Raw genomic sequence first — 16,028 nt, 5'->3', positions numbered from 1 at the left:
GGCTGTGACTCCGGCTAAGAGTCAGTATGTATGTATATATATGTGTGTGTGTCGACAGACCGACGCAATCGTTACATTTCAGTCAATTGTTTAGCCTCAGAAATATATGCGTTTTAAACGAGTCTGTTTAGACCGAAAGATAAATTACACTACTCGTCATGTGTCTGGGCATTGCGACGATGTACGAGTGCTTTTGTGAGTGTGTGTGTGTGTGTGTGGGTGTGAGTATGTGTGAGCATTGTTAATGAGACCCAAGAAGCTTAACCGCTCACATCATTTGCCATGTTTTTGTTTGCTTTAATTTTTTTGAAGGGGTCCTCTCGCTTTTTTCTCCTATTAGTGAAGGACTAAGCTTTTCATGGCTATATATACATATGTGCATGTTTGTATATATTTAACAGATTTACATGCTTTGCCACAACAAAGAAATTTCGTACAAACATTCGCAGGTACTTTATGCTTATTGCATTAGCCTGGCTATAACCTTTTGTGGCCGCCACGTCAACTTTATAATGAGCGTGGCGTGTCTATTTATGGGGATTTTAAATTTCAATTAAGGCTCACTTATCAGCTCTAGGGGCTTAGATTAAAATAAATGCCATGCTTGAATATACAAATTTATCGTTCATCGTTTCGGGCTTGGATTAAGTTCCCATTCGGCTTGACCCAGGATTGTTGGCTTAAAACTAAAGTTGCGGATTAAATTATGAATTTGTATAATATATCATCCAGTATATATTTAATGTAAATTAGGGAAAGCCTATCTATACTGGGTCCATGGTTTTTGGATAATGATTTCTTAGTAGAGGTTGCTTCAGTTTTTGGCTTGAATAGATGAGTAACTGATTTGGTCAAAGGCTCGTAAAAGCCAAACATGGGAAATCAGGGTAGAATGGTTTTGTTGAAATGTATGTAACAGGCAAAAGGAGGCGTGGAAGACCCTAAAAAGTAGATATATTCTTGATCAGGGCGACGAGCGGAGTCGATTTAGCCCTGTCCGCCTGTCTGTCCGTCTGAACGCGTCGATCTCTGAAGATATAAGAGCCAGAGACTTAATTTTTTTTTAAAAACATTATTGAAAATTAGTTATATTATATCTCCTACACATTTAGAGCTAGAGCTTCTACATACCCCTCACTCGCCCCTTCCCTCAAGCTCCCTTCCACTCTGCCCCTCTTTATCCTTTGCTTAAGTTCAGTTTGGTGCTTAGCTAATCTTCACCTGTGTCAAAGGATCAAATATAATGGACTTTCGATTGGGTCTAAATTAAACTTTGTTCACAAATTCCTTGCCACAAACTTTTTGGCTAATGCCCACCGAATTCCCCTCTAATACTTATGCTAAACGATAGAAAAGTTAGTAGATCAAACCACAAAATTCTAGCTAATTAACTGACGCACCCGGAATTGTTTGTATACGCAAAGTTTTTGCTGCTCAAAATAAATATTTGTCAACCGAATGTAAATGCAAATGTTGACTTTTCGTTAAGCCAAAGCAGCAAAATAATAATAAAAAAACTAAATAAAAAAATAAACAAAAAAACAAAAAAGAGACGAAAATAACAGTGAAACGATCCTTTGATTGCTACAAATAAACATATTCACATTTCACTTATGAAGCTAGTTCCAAGAAACGAGGACACAAAACTTTCGAGTTCACTGCGCGCGCCTGGATACATTACTGTATTCCCTTGTATATTCGTACGCAACGATTCGCTACAGTGAGCACACACGGAAACGAAATTCCGCAGTCTGTATATATGTAGATATTTATATATGGATATTTTACAAGGCTGAACACAGCAGAAAATCAAAGCAAATTTCTATTTCATTTTGGTTTTAGTGGCCTGGTTTTAGAAAAACATCTCTTATGACACAATAAAAACGAAAGCTGCATCTATAGAGAGCAAATACAATTTTGTTTTTTAATGTTTATAAGTTTTCGTTATTATATTTAATTTACAAACTTTTTTGTTTTGTATATTTTTGTTAAAAAAAATAAATAAATACTTAAAAAAGAAGGTTTTTAGTAGAATAAAATATATTAGACATTAAATTGATAATATTATTTTATCAATATTATTTATTTTTGTCATTACATGATAAATGACAACTCTCATTTTATTTTATATTCGTTATATTAATTATTATTATTTATATTTCTTCAACTTTTGTTTATTAATTATATTTTTGCTTTTATTATTATTGTACTTTCTACTATACTGTTTTTTTTTTTTTTTTTTTTTTTTTTTTGGTATTCTTATTTTACTTGATTTTTTACCATTGTACAGCAGATTCTGATCGGATTTGCATTTGCATTTCCTTTTGCTGATTGCCGACTAAAACCTCCCCGCTCTTGAGCTTTCGCCCACCTTTAAACTAGGTGCTTTCCTGCATTAACCATCAGACTTTAGCCCTTCCATGAGCATTGTCCTCAGTATTCCTGCGTCCAGCTGCTACTTTTTCCGGCGCAAAACTTTTTCAGCGAAGTCAATGACTCTGCTTTACGCAACTTTGTCTTTGCAAATTAGCTTTACTAGACTCCACCAGGTAATTATTATTATTTCTACATGATTATTTTTATATTATTTTCTTCTTTTTTACACAAAGCACAAAAACTCTACTAAATGCTTATAAGAAGAAGAAGAATATATACTAAGAGGTGAACTAAAAATCTTTGCGTTGTTTTCCTTCTTTTCAAAAAAGAGAAACGTGAAAGTGTTTTTATATTTCATGACTGTTATCTTTGGTCCATTGAATTCAGTTCATTTGCAGGTGTACAAAGCGCTCCAGCAGTTGCAGTGAGTGTGTGTGTGTGAGTGTGTATGCGTGTGTGAGTGTGTGTGTGTGTGTGTGGCATATTGGTTGGCTCATGACGTATGCGCCACGTGTGCCACGCTTGATAAAACGTTTGCGGCAAGTGGCATGCAGCAGGAGGCGCAGGGCGTGCGGTGGGGGGCGGGAGGCAAACTGCAAGCAGGCGGCATGCGCATTTAAAATGGCGCATAAAAGCCAGGTCAAAAGAAGCAATTGCTCGTATTGAGGCTGGGGCAGGCAGGTGGGCACAGGTGGGCCGCTAGCCATGGGTGGCTGGCTCTATGAATTGAGTCCAGTTTTCAAAGGCAGCTCGGGCCAGTTGTGGCCAAGGCTATTTAAGGATGCCACGCTCTGATGCGTTGCACAGTTAGGACTCGAGCTTGCCAGCGAGAAGGTGCGACCCGGCGCTGGCCATTAAAAACATTCGCATTCAAGCCAGAGCCACAGTTAATGGATACTTAACATTTGCCATTGTTTTTACTCACACACACCCCCTCTCTCTCTCTCTCTCTCTCTCTCTGTCTCTTTCTCCAATTGCAGCACAGAGCGCGGAGGCGAGGCGGCGTAGGAGCAACAGCAGGACGCGATTGACGACATTGTTGCTGTGCGGCGGATAGCGCGTTTAGTGTATAATATTTGAAATCAAAGCGAAAGGGTATGAACATGTCGGTGCGGCTCTGTATCAAGCACAAGATTCACATGCGCACCACGGCTGTCAAAATGAAAATGCCGACAATCAGTCGAGCCAGCAGCAGCCAGCAGGAGACGAAAGTGGAGAAGGCGGCGGAGGTGGTGGAGCTGGAGAACAGCCAAGAGCAGGAAAAGGCAGCGGGCCACACCAATTGACGACAAACTCAAGAAGCAAACAGACTAAGCTAATCCAATCGCGTTTTCTACATATTTACTTTTGCGTTTTCATTGGTTCCTTGATGAGCTACAGTAGAGCTATTCGTGCAGCAAGCGTGCCGCGATGGCAGGCAATGCAAATTCGCCGCAGCCGAGCCATTTGCATTATAAGACTGATAACATTAAAGAGATTTCTACACATTTTGGCCATGTCAGCGCACAATCAAAGGCAGCGCATGCAGCAGCCGGGCCAGCAGCAGCAGCAGCAGCAGCAGCTTCAGCAGCAGCAGCAACTACAACAACAACTACAACAACAATCGGCGCAGAGGAAACGCCATTTATGGCACACACAGGACCCGGCACAGATGGCATCCTGCAGCACGTGGCTGCTGCTGCTGTTGCTGTTGTCCTCACTCTGGCCGGACTGCGAGTGCCTCCATGGCGCCAAGCTGAGCGCCAGCACGGTGAAGACCAGGTACGGCCTGCTGCGCGGCATTGTGGTGCGCTCCTCGCCCCTGGTGGAGGCATTCCTTGGCATTCCGTATGCATCGCCGCCCGTCGGCAGTCTCAGGTGAGTTCCAAGCTCAGATAATGCGGGCTAACCGCCCGCGGATAACTGTATAAGTGTATGAGTTTGTATGTGTGTGTGTGTGTGCGTGTGATCTCTGCCTGCAGCTGTTGTATGCGTGCAACATTTTTAATACCCAGTGTGAGTGTGTATTATGAAGAAGTATATTAGTTTTGTTCAGAGAGAAACTAAAACCTAACGTCAGTTTTTTACGTGTCACCATATATGTATATGGGAGCATAAACCTGAATATAATTATATTTATATATATAAATTTAAAAATCTTTTTTAAAGATATGATATGCGCTGTATAATAGAAATAAATCCAACATATTATTAAATAGTTTTTACCCCAACATAGATATAAGGACTTTCAACTTTCAAACAAATTTTAAAATGTCCGATAAAAATCAATATAAACTAACTCAGGCTCTTATAAGCACTAAATACGAAAATAAAAATAATTTGAAGAAAGGTATTTTATACTGTTATGCTCTCCTATAAAATTTCAATAAGCTGAAAATGTAATCTACAAAACCTATTCAAGAATGAACAAAAGTCAGAGCTCAGCCAAGAAGAATAAACTATAAAGAAAAGTATTTCTACCTTATTCTTTCTGAAATAAAGTTTAAACATAATAAGGAAACCGTATATTTTAGTCAGGCATATCCAACTAAAGTTTTTGCACTTGAGTTTTCTTTGTTTTCATATAATTTTTTTTTTTTTTGTCCTTTATTTGGATTATTTTCACCCGCAACTTTGTTATAACGCAGCGCAACTTTATCAGGCTCCTGAGTCAGGCAAAAGGGAATTTTAATAATTATTTTGATAATATGCACGTGTGCATGGGCACACAAAGAACGTCCGGAACTTTGCACGCCCTTGCGCTGCCAAAACGAAAGCCAAAGCCAGAGCTGAAGCCAACGCCAATGCCAGAGTCAGAGTCAGAGCCTGTGCGGGATTCAGCGTAAGAGTCAGAGTTCCGTGTCCATAATAAGCCTTACATTGTTTGCCGGATTTAAGTTCCAAGGTTCTGGCCCCGGTCCCGGCCAATAGCCAAAGGGCTCTTAATGAAGCTAACTGCAACTTGTGTTTATTTTACAATTAGCAGCTGGCTGTACTTTAATAGTAATTCTCTAAGAAAATGGGGGCCCCAAAGGGCGGAAGCATGGCATCTCCTAATAAGCTTAGCGCATTAAACGAGCTCATTTATTTCAATGTAAGAAGTTGCCCAGCTTAGCAAGCCCTAAACAAGGCGACCAAATAATCCAATAGTTCCGCAAATGTTAAATGTTAAACTGACTTTAACATTCTGCTATTAACAGCTCGCTTCTTATTTATTGCGCAATCAAAGTTTCGTGAAAAATAAAAACTACAACTTTTTTGCCCTGCCAAAGTTATAAAAACTAGCTCAACTTGTTTTTCTGCATGTCATGTGCATAAAAAAACTTTAAACTGCCGTAACATGACTTAAGACCAACAGCAAATAATGATGACTTCATGTGCGAGCACCAAACTAAAGTTAAATTGGAAGTTTTTTAATACTTTTTAGAAAAAATATATAAATATTTATCGAAGAGTCGATTTTACTGTATGTTATAATAACTTTTATGTTCCCTGACAAGTTGGTGATAATTTGCAAAACCAATATAAATATATTTTGTGGTACATCTTGATGTCCTTTCGTGTGTCACTCCATTTCTATGTGTATAAATAATGATTTATTTGATACATATAAGGCTGTTTTGACTAAAGAAAACTATTAACTGAAGGTATAGAAATTCTAAGCATAGAGATCAAACTCTTAAAGGATTTTCAGCTCGAATCGAATCTATTCTTTATCTTCGGCTCGCTAACTTCGCTACCTCATAAGTTTTCGTCTCTTTGACTCCTAGTCTACTCCTCTACTTAACTACTGTACTTTACTTCTTTACTCCTCTTCTTCCATTAGCCCTTTGCTCCTTTATTTCTCTACTCGTCTATTCCCCTTCTCATCTACTCCTCTCCATCACCACACGCATTTGTAAATTTCTCTAGATTTGGATATAAATAAAAACAAGTTTTGATTTGATTTCAAATTTCGTTGATTAGTATCTTTGGAGACAGTCACTGATTTGTTTAGACGCAGTGATTAATTAGCTTTCGCTTGCTATACGACAAAATCGACAATTTGTCAAATATCACGTACCGACGGCCACGCCCAGCACCCACCTACTGCCAATTGTCATTGGAGCATGAATAATTCGCACGTAACTCGCACCTCTCTATATATATATATCTCTCTCTCTCTCTCTCTTTCGCTCGTTCTGTGAGTGTGTATGCCAAGCAAAGACGAAAGATTCACTGGCATTTGATTAAGTCCTGTTGCTCATTTGCAGCATCTGTTGATGCTGCATAACAATGAGCCAAGATTCATAAGCGAACTCCATTGACTTTGGCACTTTGTGCCGGAAGTAATTAAAGTACAATTTGCCAGCAGAGTTTAGCAGCGCCGAAAAATGAGCACTGAAATACATACATACCTACATACGGCATCTAATCAGCTCTCACACTGTCTATGTGTGACTCTGCAATATACATATATTAGCTACACTTTAGGTGTAAGTACTGCTCGGCTGCAGACAGGACAGCAGAGATACAGGACACGCTCCACGAGGTGACAAAGTGTTGGCAAAAAACTTTTGCAATATGCCGCAAACTTGCTACAAATTTTTGCTCAGCAACTCCAACTACTCAGAACTTGAGAGACGCTTGATGTTCGAGCTGAAACTAAATTTGGTTCAGATCTTTCATCGAATAACTTTCTTTATCCCCTTTTTTTGGCTGCTCAAGTAAGGGAGTGGGAGAGGGGGAGACAATCAAGTTTAGCTGAAGGAAAACCATGTTGAGAATTACCTCGACAAATATTTTGCTACAAAATTTGTATATGTACAAGCTGAGCATATCAGGTGTATAGTTGTATACATACATATGCATGTATATTTTAAAATATAATTCAAAATTTCACGACCAGCAAAGTTTATCCATCAACACACGAATAGCGAAGGTAGCGCTGCGTCAATCTGACGCATAAGCAACTAAACAGATTGAAAAGCAATTAAATTGTATTTTACAATACCCTAGAAGAGTGAGAGGGGTTCCATGAGAGATATTAGAAGTCGACATGACTAATAGATGTCAGCAAAAATAAAATGTAGATCAGATATATAGATAATTGTGATGATTAATCAAATTGTTTTATTTTATTTATTTTTTTTTTTTTAATTTATTAACCTTTGAATATCCACCTTAGCCCATTCCATTATAGCCTTGTCAAATAATTTACAACTGAATAAAAAGATTTTTTAAACCTTGAAGTAATTTAGTTAGGAATTATTAGTTAGTTTTCTCCTCTGGTCAACAATTAGATATAGATTCTTGGCTATTTCCTAGCGTAGACAAACCTCGAAGACGAGCCATAATAGAGCCAAGCCAAAGAGCTGTCAAAAACTAATTGAGCATGTGAAATGGCCGAACTTTTTGCCACAAGTGAAAGACTTGAGTAATAATAAAGCGCCATCGAAAGCTGATTATATGTATCCCGGAAGTTATCATTGGCATTACTAATATACCTCGTATAATACTCCCATGTCCATTGAATAAACCACGGGATCTGTTAAATAATTATAGGCAAAAATGTTTCATAAATTTATAAGTCCATTCAGCTCGAGTTTTCTCTTAGTATTTCTTTCTTCTTATTTTGTCGTCTAATATATAATAAATATATAAATATATAAGTAAACAGAAAATTTTTATATATTTTTTGACAACCCTTTAAAAATTTCTTTAATGCAATTTAGTTTCAATTATTTTTAAATTACAAATAGAATCGTTAATATTGAATATTGGTGAAGTTATGGAATATAAAAAATACAATATAACTCCCTTTCTTAGAACGTATAAAATATAATGAGCTCAGACAATATTTTCATTTAAATTTTTGTTTATACTTATAAAATACCCTCCAAAGAAAAGAAATCTTCCACGAACTATAACTATTTAGGATTAGTTTAATATTCTTGACATATTCTCTCAGAGATAAGTGTATGTGTATACCCTTTCTGATTAAAGGCACAGGGTATTGGCTGAACACTTATTCATTTATCGCCTGTTAAGATGTTGTTATAGCAAAAAGCGAAACCCACAAAATGCGTCGTTTAATTTGAAAGCATAATTTAGCTTTCATCCATTCGAGCATCCCAGGCACCGCAAAATGTGGAAACTGATTAAGGCCATGGCAAAGAGAAAACCAGAAAAAGACCGAAAATGGAAATTGTAGAGTGGAGCATGGAGCGTGGAGCGTGGAATTATGAGCATTATTGTCTCATCGAGCAACAAAATAAAGAAAGGAAAAAAATGATGCTGCGGTGCTGCGATGCTACGTTGCTGTGCGATGAGCTCCTATCAAGGCGAAAACAATCAAAAAAGGTTTCGCGTCAATTGTTGTGTCATAAAATCAACATTTAAGCCTGCCAGAGCGATGGCATAAACAGTATAGACGGCATAAACGGCATAAACGTGGCCACTGAAGAGCCACTATGCTCAGTTGGCCGTTGATCGATGGCATTCGATGCGAAACAATAAAATGCACAATTAATCAAAAGCATTTGCCAATTTTGATTGATGGCCGTTTGGTACTTAGCGCCACGAATCCTTTATCCGCCCACAGAGTCCGCTTCATTCTCAAATTCAGATTCGGATTCCGATTCAGATGCAGATAGTCAACGGACGTAGTCGGGACAGTAGTTGGCTGCCATTGCCATTAGCACGTTTGACGCGTCGCTCGCATATACATACATACATACATACATACATATATTTATCTATAGATTGTACACATATTGGGGTCCGTTGCCATTGAATTGCAGATTTATGCCACCCATAACGCCATCGACGTGGAAAACGGTCCGGAACGCGGATCGATTCTCGCCCGTTTGCCCACAGAATGTGCCCATACCGCCCAACGGACCGGAGGCGTTGCTGGAGCTGCCACGCGCTCGACTCGCCCAGCTGAGACGGCTGCTGCCGCTGCTCAAGAACCAATCGGAAGACTGCTTATACCTTAATATCTATGTGCCCTACGAAACGCAGCGAGCCAGACGTAAGTTATTCAAAAAAAAAATCGAAAAATCAAAAAAACAAAAAATCATCAAATCATAAACTCATTAGATATGCTAAGTCATTCCAGTTAATCGGTTTTACGCAAAACTTTTAGCTTGTCAATATATTTTCTTTAAAGATTTACAATTTGATTTCAATTATGTTAAATCAGGCAATTGATTCGAGTATAGAAAACAAAAAATATAATAAAATCAAGCATTAAATAATATATATAAATATTTGTAATGTCTGTTTAAGACTCTAATTGACCATTGAAAAAGTTGAAAACTTCGCAGATAAAATGTGGAAAATTACAAAAGTGATTCAATTGACAGCATAATTGGCAACGAAAAGGGACTCGTCCCTGGCCAAAGGGGAAGAATTAAATGAAATTAATTTATTTATGTACAAACTTTCGCATTGAACAAACAGTTAAGCGACTGCGAGTGCGAGTGCGAGTTGATTATCAATGGCTGCGTAACTTTCAATTCCGTAGTGCATTGCAGTTGATTTAAGGAATTACTGCAAGCGCTGCAGAATTGGCAGCTCCGTTGACCACAGACAGCATATGGAAGCATTTCGAAAAATGAAGCTAATTGGGCCAAATGAATGGCCGTGCGGCATACACAGTGTATCACTCATTACGGCAATCATTAGCCGTATCGTTAGCTTCATTATTTTCATTTATTATCAATGTATTTACATACATTTTATATTGATTTAATTTATTATTATAATCATTGCTATTTTTAATATTAATATTGTCGGACAAATCCTGATTTTACCATTGTCATTGAGGCAATCATTGTCAATATTATTATTAGTGCTATTATTATCCCTATTATAATTTCCATATTGGCGTGGGCATTGACATTGACATTGACATTGACATTGTATTGGCATTGACATTAAATTTGCATTATCATTAGTAAAATTATTACTTTTCTCTTTCATTTTCATTATTATTGCTATTAACATTGTTATTAGCATTATAATTTTCGATATACTTTTCAGTGTCATTGAATTTACATAATCATTGTCAATTTCGTTTTAGATCAAGTTTATATAATAACAAATAATACACTGACTGAAATTACAATTTCGAGTACTTATAGCTCAATCGTTACCTAAAACCTCATCTCTCTCAGCCCATCCCGTATTAAACTTTTACTAATACTTGAAATTTTCGTAATATTCTCATTTTCTTAGCAGATAATGAGGCTGCAAATGATAGTGCGAGTACCAGCGCTAGTTCCAGCTCCAAATCCAGCACAAGTTCTACTTCCAACTCATTGCTCTCCACGGTGCTGTTCATACATGGCGAATCGTACGACTGGAACTCCGGCAATCCCTACGATGGCTCCGAACTTGCCGCCCATGGCAACGTCATCGTTGTGACAATCAATTTTCGGCTCGGCATTTTTGGGTTTCTCAAGACCGGCGGCAAGGAGAGCGCCCAGGGCAACTTCGGACTAATGGATCTAGTTGCCGGCCTGCACTGGCTCAAGGAGAATCTGCCCGCATTCGGCGGCAATCCCCAGAGCATCACCCTGCTCGGCTACGGCACCGGAGCTGTGCTGGCCAACATCTTGGCCGTGTCGCCCGTGGCCAGTGGTGCGTCAGCTGCCAATTGATTATGTCAAGGAATATTTGTATATTCAGTCGATTCTTTTAGATCTGATACAGCGCGCAGTGCTCATTAGCGGCACCGCCCTCTCCCCTTGGGCCATACAGAAGAACCCGCTGTTTGTCAAGCGGCGCGTGGCCGAGCAAACTGGCTGCCATGGCGACATGCTCTACGATGATCTCGCACCCTGCCTGCGCACCAAAAGCGTCGCGGAGCTACTCTCGGTTAAGATCGATCATCCGCGGTGAGTACATCAGAATGAGTTTTTAATGTAAATGTGAATTCTATACTTATTGAGAAAAATAAATTAATAATAATATTAATAATAATTTTAAACTAAACATAGTCGAAATTGCTCGACTTTGGGTTGTCTTGAAATAGCTTAGCCTATTTCAGGCTAGGTCTAGCTTACTTGTCAGTGATCTACTCTATTGATAATAACTCCAAGGAATAGCCAGAAATTGAGGCAGACTATGCAGAAGCCTTAGTCCCTTAGTCCATTACTAATTATATATAGTAATGTACATAAGTTATTTAGCATAACAAAATTTAGCCTTACCACGCATACATAAAGCAATTTTATTCTTGAGCAGCATGATGAGCTAATCCGATTTAACTATGCGTGTTTATGCCTGTCTGTATATCTGTCTTTCTCCCAGTCGATGTGTCTGTCTCACAGTCCGCCTCTTCAACTGTCGCTCTCTCTGTGTGCCTAACTACAGAAGATCATTTAAAATGTCCATATGTATGCAGCAGTATTCATTTCGTATTTATATTTGAGTAATACGAAGCTCGAATGCTAGCAACAGCAGAGAGGGTTCCCATTGGTCACTTAATGGTCGACTGCAACTCGGCTGCGACTCGACTCTATACCTGGTGCCGAGCTTAACATTTGAGAACGATTAATGCTTTGAGTGAACGTCGCCCTATATAAAGGGCAGCAGCAGGGCTGCAGCATTTCTTCCGTCGACCAGGCCTGGTGGGGGTCAGTTGTGCGGTGAAATGAGGTGAAGTGTGTCGTTCAGCTAAGCATTAAAGACTTAAGGGAAGGACTTGGAGGAAATACTTAGAGGAAATACTTAGCGGAAATACTTAGCGGAAATACTTAGAGGAAATACGTAGAGCAAGAAGTTAGAGGAAATAGTTAAAGGAAAAACTTAGAGGCAATACTTAGGAGAAAGACTTCGGGAAAACACTTAAAGGAAAGAGGAAATACTTGGGAAATAATAAATGATTTACCATTTCCAATAGCAGTACAAAAAATAATAATAATAATACAAAGATATATTTAACAATCATTAATATTCAATAATACAATTTCAGAGGGTACAATGCTCCTATTTTGTTTAATATTTAGTATATTAATTTGCCTTGAAACCTTTAAGAATTCCTAGCAACTTTTTTCTGTCATATAGGGACATGAAACTACAGCAAACCTTACATACTTTCAGTTTCCTTGTTGGCTTCGCGCCATTTGTGGACGGCACTGTCATCACGCCCAAAACGGATGCCATGTCCAGCACAGCCCTGCCCCTGGGCTCAGCGATAGTTAGGTAGGTCAAACTCCAGTCAAAGTAAACTTTAACTTACTTCTCTCTCTCCCCTTCTCGCTCCCCTTCGCTCTTCGAACAGTACTTCAGGAATTGAATATGCCAACTTTCCCAAGCGTGATCTGATGTTCTGTCTGACATCTGTGGAGTCGTATTTGGATTTGAGCGCTCAGGATCTGGAGTTTGGTTTCAATGAGACGCGCAGGGATCGCATTTTGCGAACATTTGTGCGCAACAATTTCCATTACCATCTGAATGAGATTTTTGCGGTGCTCAAGGTAAGCCTGAAGCCCTAATGCCCAAGAGCTCAGGTGTTCAATTACAGTTTGCCACCCCACTAACATTTGCAGAACGAGTACACGGACTGGGAGAAGGCCATCAGGAACCCGTTGAGCGCACGGGATGCCACGCTGCAGTTTCTGAGCGACGGGCATACGGCGTCGCCCCTCATCAAGCTGGGCTACATGCACAGTTTGCGTGGGGGCCGGACCTACTTTGTGCACTTCAAGCATCGTACGGTCGAGGATGAATATCCACAGGTGGGTACACTTAGTGCGCATAGCTGACCCCTTAACCTTGACCTTGACCTGACCTGACCTGATGACCTTCACAATTCGACAGCGAACTGGCTCCGTGCACGGCGAAGATGTGCCCTTCTGGCTGGGCTTGCCGGTCTCTCCCCTCTTTCCCCACAACTACACCGCGCAGGAGCATCAAATCGGGCGACTGATGCTGCGCTACCTGGCCAACTTTGCCAAAACAGGGTAAGTGCAGGTGATAGAGAAATGAATTCTCCATTAATTCTCACCTTCTTCTCCTCACCTTAGCAATCCGAACCATTCCACAACGGGCCAAGCCCTGCCTACTGCCAGCCAGAGTCGAGCCGCTCTGCATCCACAGCGGAAACGCTCGGCGCCCAGGTATCAGGATGCACTGGCCACCGGTGAGGCGCTCAACCTGGCCGTCCTCTACAACCAGCGTCGCAGCAATGCCATGCACGAGAAGCGCGCCTTCGTACGGCGACGTCTGCGCAGCAACGATGCCAACGCGCCGCAGCAGAGCCTGAGCACTGAGCTGGAGCTGGGCAACTATGACGGCGATGAGCTGCCCTTCTGGGATGCCTACGATGTGGTCAATCAGCTGTACATTGAGCTGGGTAGGTCTAGACTGAGTGCCTAGCTAATCTCTTTGCTAAATCTCCTCAATCTTCCTCTCAGGCAACAAGGCCAACATTCAGAGCCATTATCGTGGCCACAAGCTCTCCATGTGGCTGAATCTCATACCTCAGCTGCATCGGCACTTCAACATCAACGATCAGTCGATGCGGCATCATCAGTTCCAGGACGATCTCAACAGTCGAGATCTATACGAAGGTAAGCCACTGATTAAGCCAGCAAGCTGAAGCCAAAGCTAACGCCTTCGTCTTTTACCTGTCCAGGTGTGGTGCGTCCCCAGCTGCAAACGAAGCCAGCGGAGGATGATAACATCATCATTGTGCAAACGGCTCGCACCACAGCTGCTCCGCCGCCGACGACATCAAAGCAGGAGATGATGAATGCAACGAACGCTTTAGGCGCCGCAGGTGCAACTGCCACAACAGGTAACCTAATCATATCCTTCCATTAGAAATCGGTCCCCTAACAACTCTTTCAGAATGCGGCATCGATGGCGCCATGTCCGTGTCGGAGCTGACCACCACCACCCAAGCACCGAAGGACAATCGCACCCACGGACAGGTGGAGACGCACAAGGATTTGGCCACCGCATCGACGGGCATCATTGGCAATCTGGAGCTGCTGCGCCGGCTCAGTGGCAAACAGTTCCAGAGCTATACCACAGCACTGATAGCCACTGTAGCCGTCGGCTGCTTTCTGCTCATACTGAATGTGCTGATCTTTGCGGGCATCTATCATCAGCGGGAGAAGCGGGCACGCGATGCCAAGACGAAGGAGGAGCTGCAGGACAGCGACACGAGCAAGAACTCGAGCATACTGAAGCTGAATGCGACGGCGGGTGCGGGCGATGGCAGCGATGCCTATACGTTGAGCGGCGGCGTTGTGGACACCAAGAGCGGAATGGGCATGGTCTTTGGCGAGTACAGCTGCTACGATGAGAAGACCAAGCAGATGAAGGAGGAGAAGCTGCTCGTCGAGCTGCCGCCGCAGCCACACACGGCTCAGACAACGCTGCTGATGGACAACTGGGAGGCATGCTCCACCAGTACGCTGGATCTGCTGAAAACACGGCCAGCGGTGCACGCGATCCATGGAGCTGCACCGAGCAGCTCACACATCGAGATGGTCAGCTACAATGCGCTGCCAACGCTGGCAACGGTCATAGAGACGAGCCCGAATCCGGTGACCTCTGCGCCGGGCAGCAAGCGCGGCTCCTTCCTGGACACCAGTGGACAGCTGCAGTTTGACTATGCGGTGCAGTCGTCCGACCAAATGTCCTTCAAGGCCATTGAGGATGCCGTCAAGGCAGCTGCCGGCACTGGCGGCGATTCGGATATCATGAGGGACGATGATATACCAGAGCCGCCGCCTCCACCACGCTCCTTTCTAGCAGCCCAGCAGCAGCAGCAACAACAACAACAACAGCAGCAGCAAATGGGAATCCTGCGTCAGGCGGGCGCTGCAGGTGGAGCCAGCAGCTCGAGCAGCGGCAAGAAACGTGTACATATTCAGGAAATCTCTGTCTAAACATGATAATGCCTCTGTCTCTATCTCTGGCTCTCTTTCTCTCTCTCTGAACTTAGCTTATGGAATTTCAAATCTAAAGAAAAGTGCTCAAAGTGCTTGAACCTATTTTTACCCCTCTATAGACCCAGCCCGACTTGATCCTATAGTTTCTATATATTCTTTCCATACTTTGCCGTAGTCGTATCTGATAAATCTGTTAAGTATATGTGTACGTACTTATTGTCTGTTTGTACATTATGTAAATGTTCCTAAACTAAATCGGAATATGTAGTGCCAAGTAAACTATTCATATATACATATATGATATATATTATATATTATTGTATTATCGTATCGAGTTTGTTTTCCATCATAAATATAATATATGTGTGTGTATAGTTTATGTTTATTTCGACTAACTGATTAAGGACTAATAATTTTATTATCACATATTTGCTTGTTATGTATTTGATAATTAGCCAAATCAAAAACAAAGTCAAATAATAAAATAATAATTATAATAATGAAACAAAATTATGTACAAGTACACAAGCTTTTAAAATATTACAACAATATACTATATATATATATATATATATATATATATATATATATATATATATATATATATATATATATATATATGATGATATATATATATATATATATGATACACATAATGTATTTGCGAGTAAATGTATTGTAAAATATTGAATCTATTTGTATGAAATACACATGTAATAAAATTATACTTATGTATACTCCGCATTTTTATGATATTGAAAACGAAATTAAATCCGA

At 40.7% G+C, this 16,028-nt stretch overlaps 1 protein-coding gene across 3 annotated transcripts in view; it reads left to right on the top strand.

Moving 5' to 3' along the window:
- The window catches only part of LOC6577162, a 35,899-nt gene extending 20,117 nt beyond the window's left edge, over positions 1-15,782 (top strand). The window contains exons 1-13 of one of the 3 annotated variants that reach the window (XM_015165529.3): positions 3,194-3,210; positions 3,357-4,233; positions 9,138-9,370; positions 10,579-10,983; positions 11,045-11,240; positions 12,448-12,549; positions 12,629-12,824; positions 12,897-13,085; positions 13,168-13,310; positions 13,374-13,702; positions 13,764-13,919; positions 13,985-14,146; positions 14,200-15,782. In XM_015165529.3, the coding sequence (XP_015021015.2) occupies positions 3,746-4,233; positions 9,138-9,370; positions 10,579-10,983; positions 11,045-11,240; positions 12,448-12,549; positions 12,629-12,824; positions 12,897-13,085; positions 13,168-13,310; positions 13,374-13,702; positions 13,764-13,919; positions 13,985-14,146; positions 14,200-15,248 (3,648 nt within the window). In that variant the 5' untranslated portion in view covers positions 3,194-3,210; positions 3,357-3,745 and the 3' untranslated portion in view covers positions 15,249-15,782. Of the gene's footprint in view, positions 1-3,193; positions 3,211-3,356; positions 4,234-9,137; positions 9,371-10,578; positions 10,984-11,044; positions 11,241-12,447; positions 12,550-12,628; positions 12,825-12,896; positions 13,086-13,167; positions 13,311-13,373; positions 13,703-13,763; positions 13,920-13,984; positions 14,147-14,199 lie in introns of those variants that run through there. The other 2 variants (XM_002003095.4, XM_032728845.2) reach the window with 2 other exon arrangements.
- Positions 15,783-16,028: the final 246 nt, after the last annotated feature.

The sequence above is a fragment of the Drosophila mojavensis genome, unplaced genomic scaffold (genome assembly GCF_018153725.1).
Source record: "Drosophila mojavensis isolate 15081-1352.22 unplaced genomic scaffold, ASM1815372v1 contig_36, whole genome shotgun sequence".
Lineage (NCBI taxonomy): Eukaryota > Metazoa > Arthropoda > Insecta > Diptera > Drosophilidae > Drosophila > Drosophila mojavensis.
This window is presented reverse-complemented; position numbering and strand designations above follow the sequence as displayed.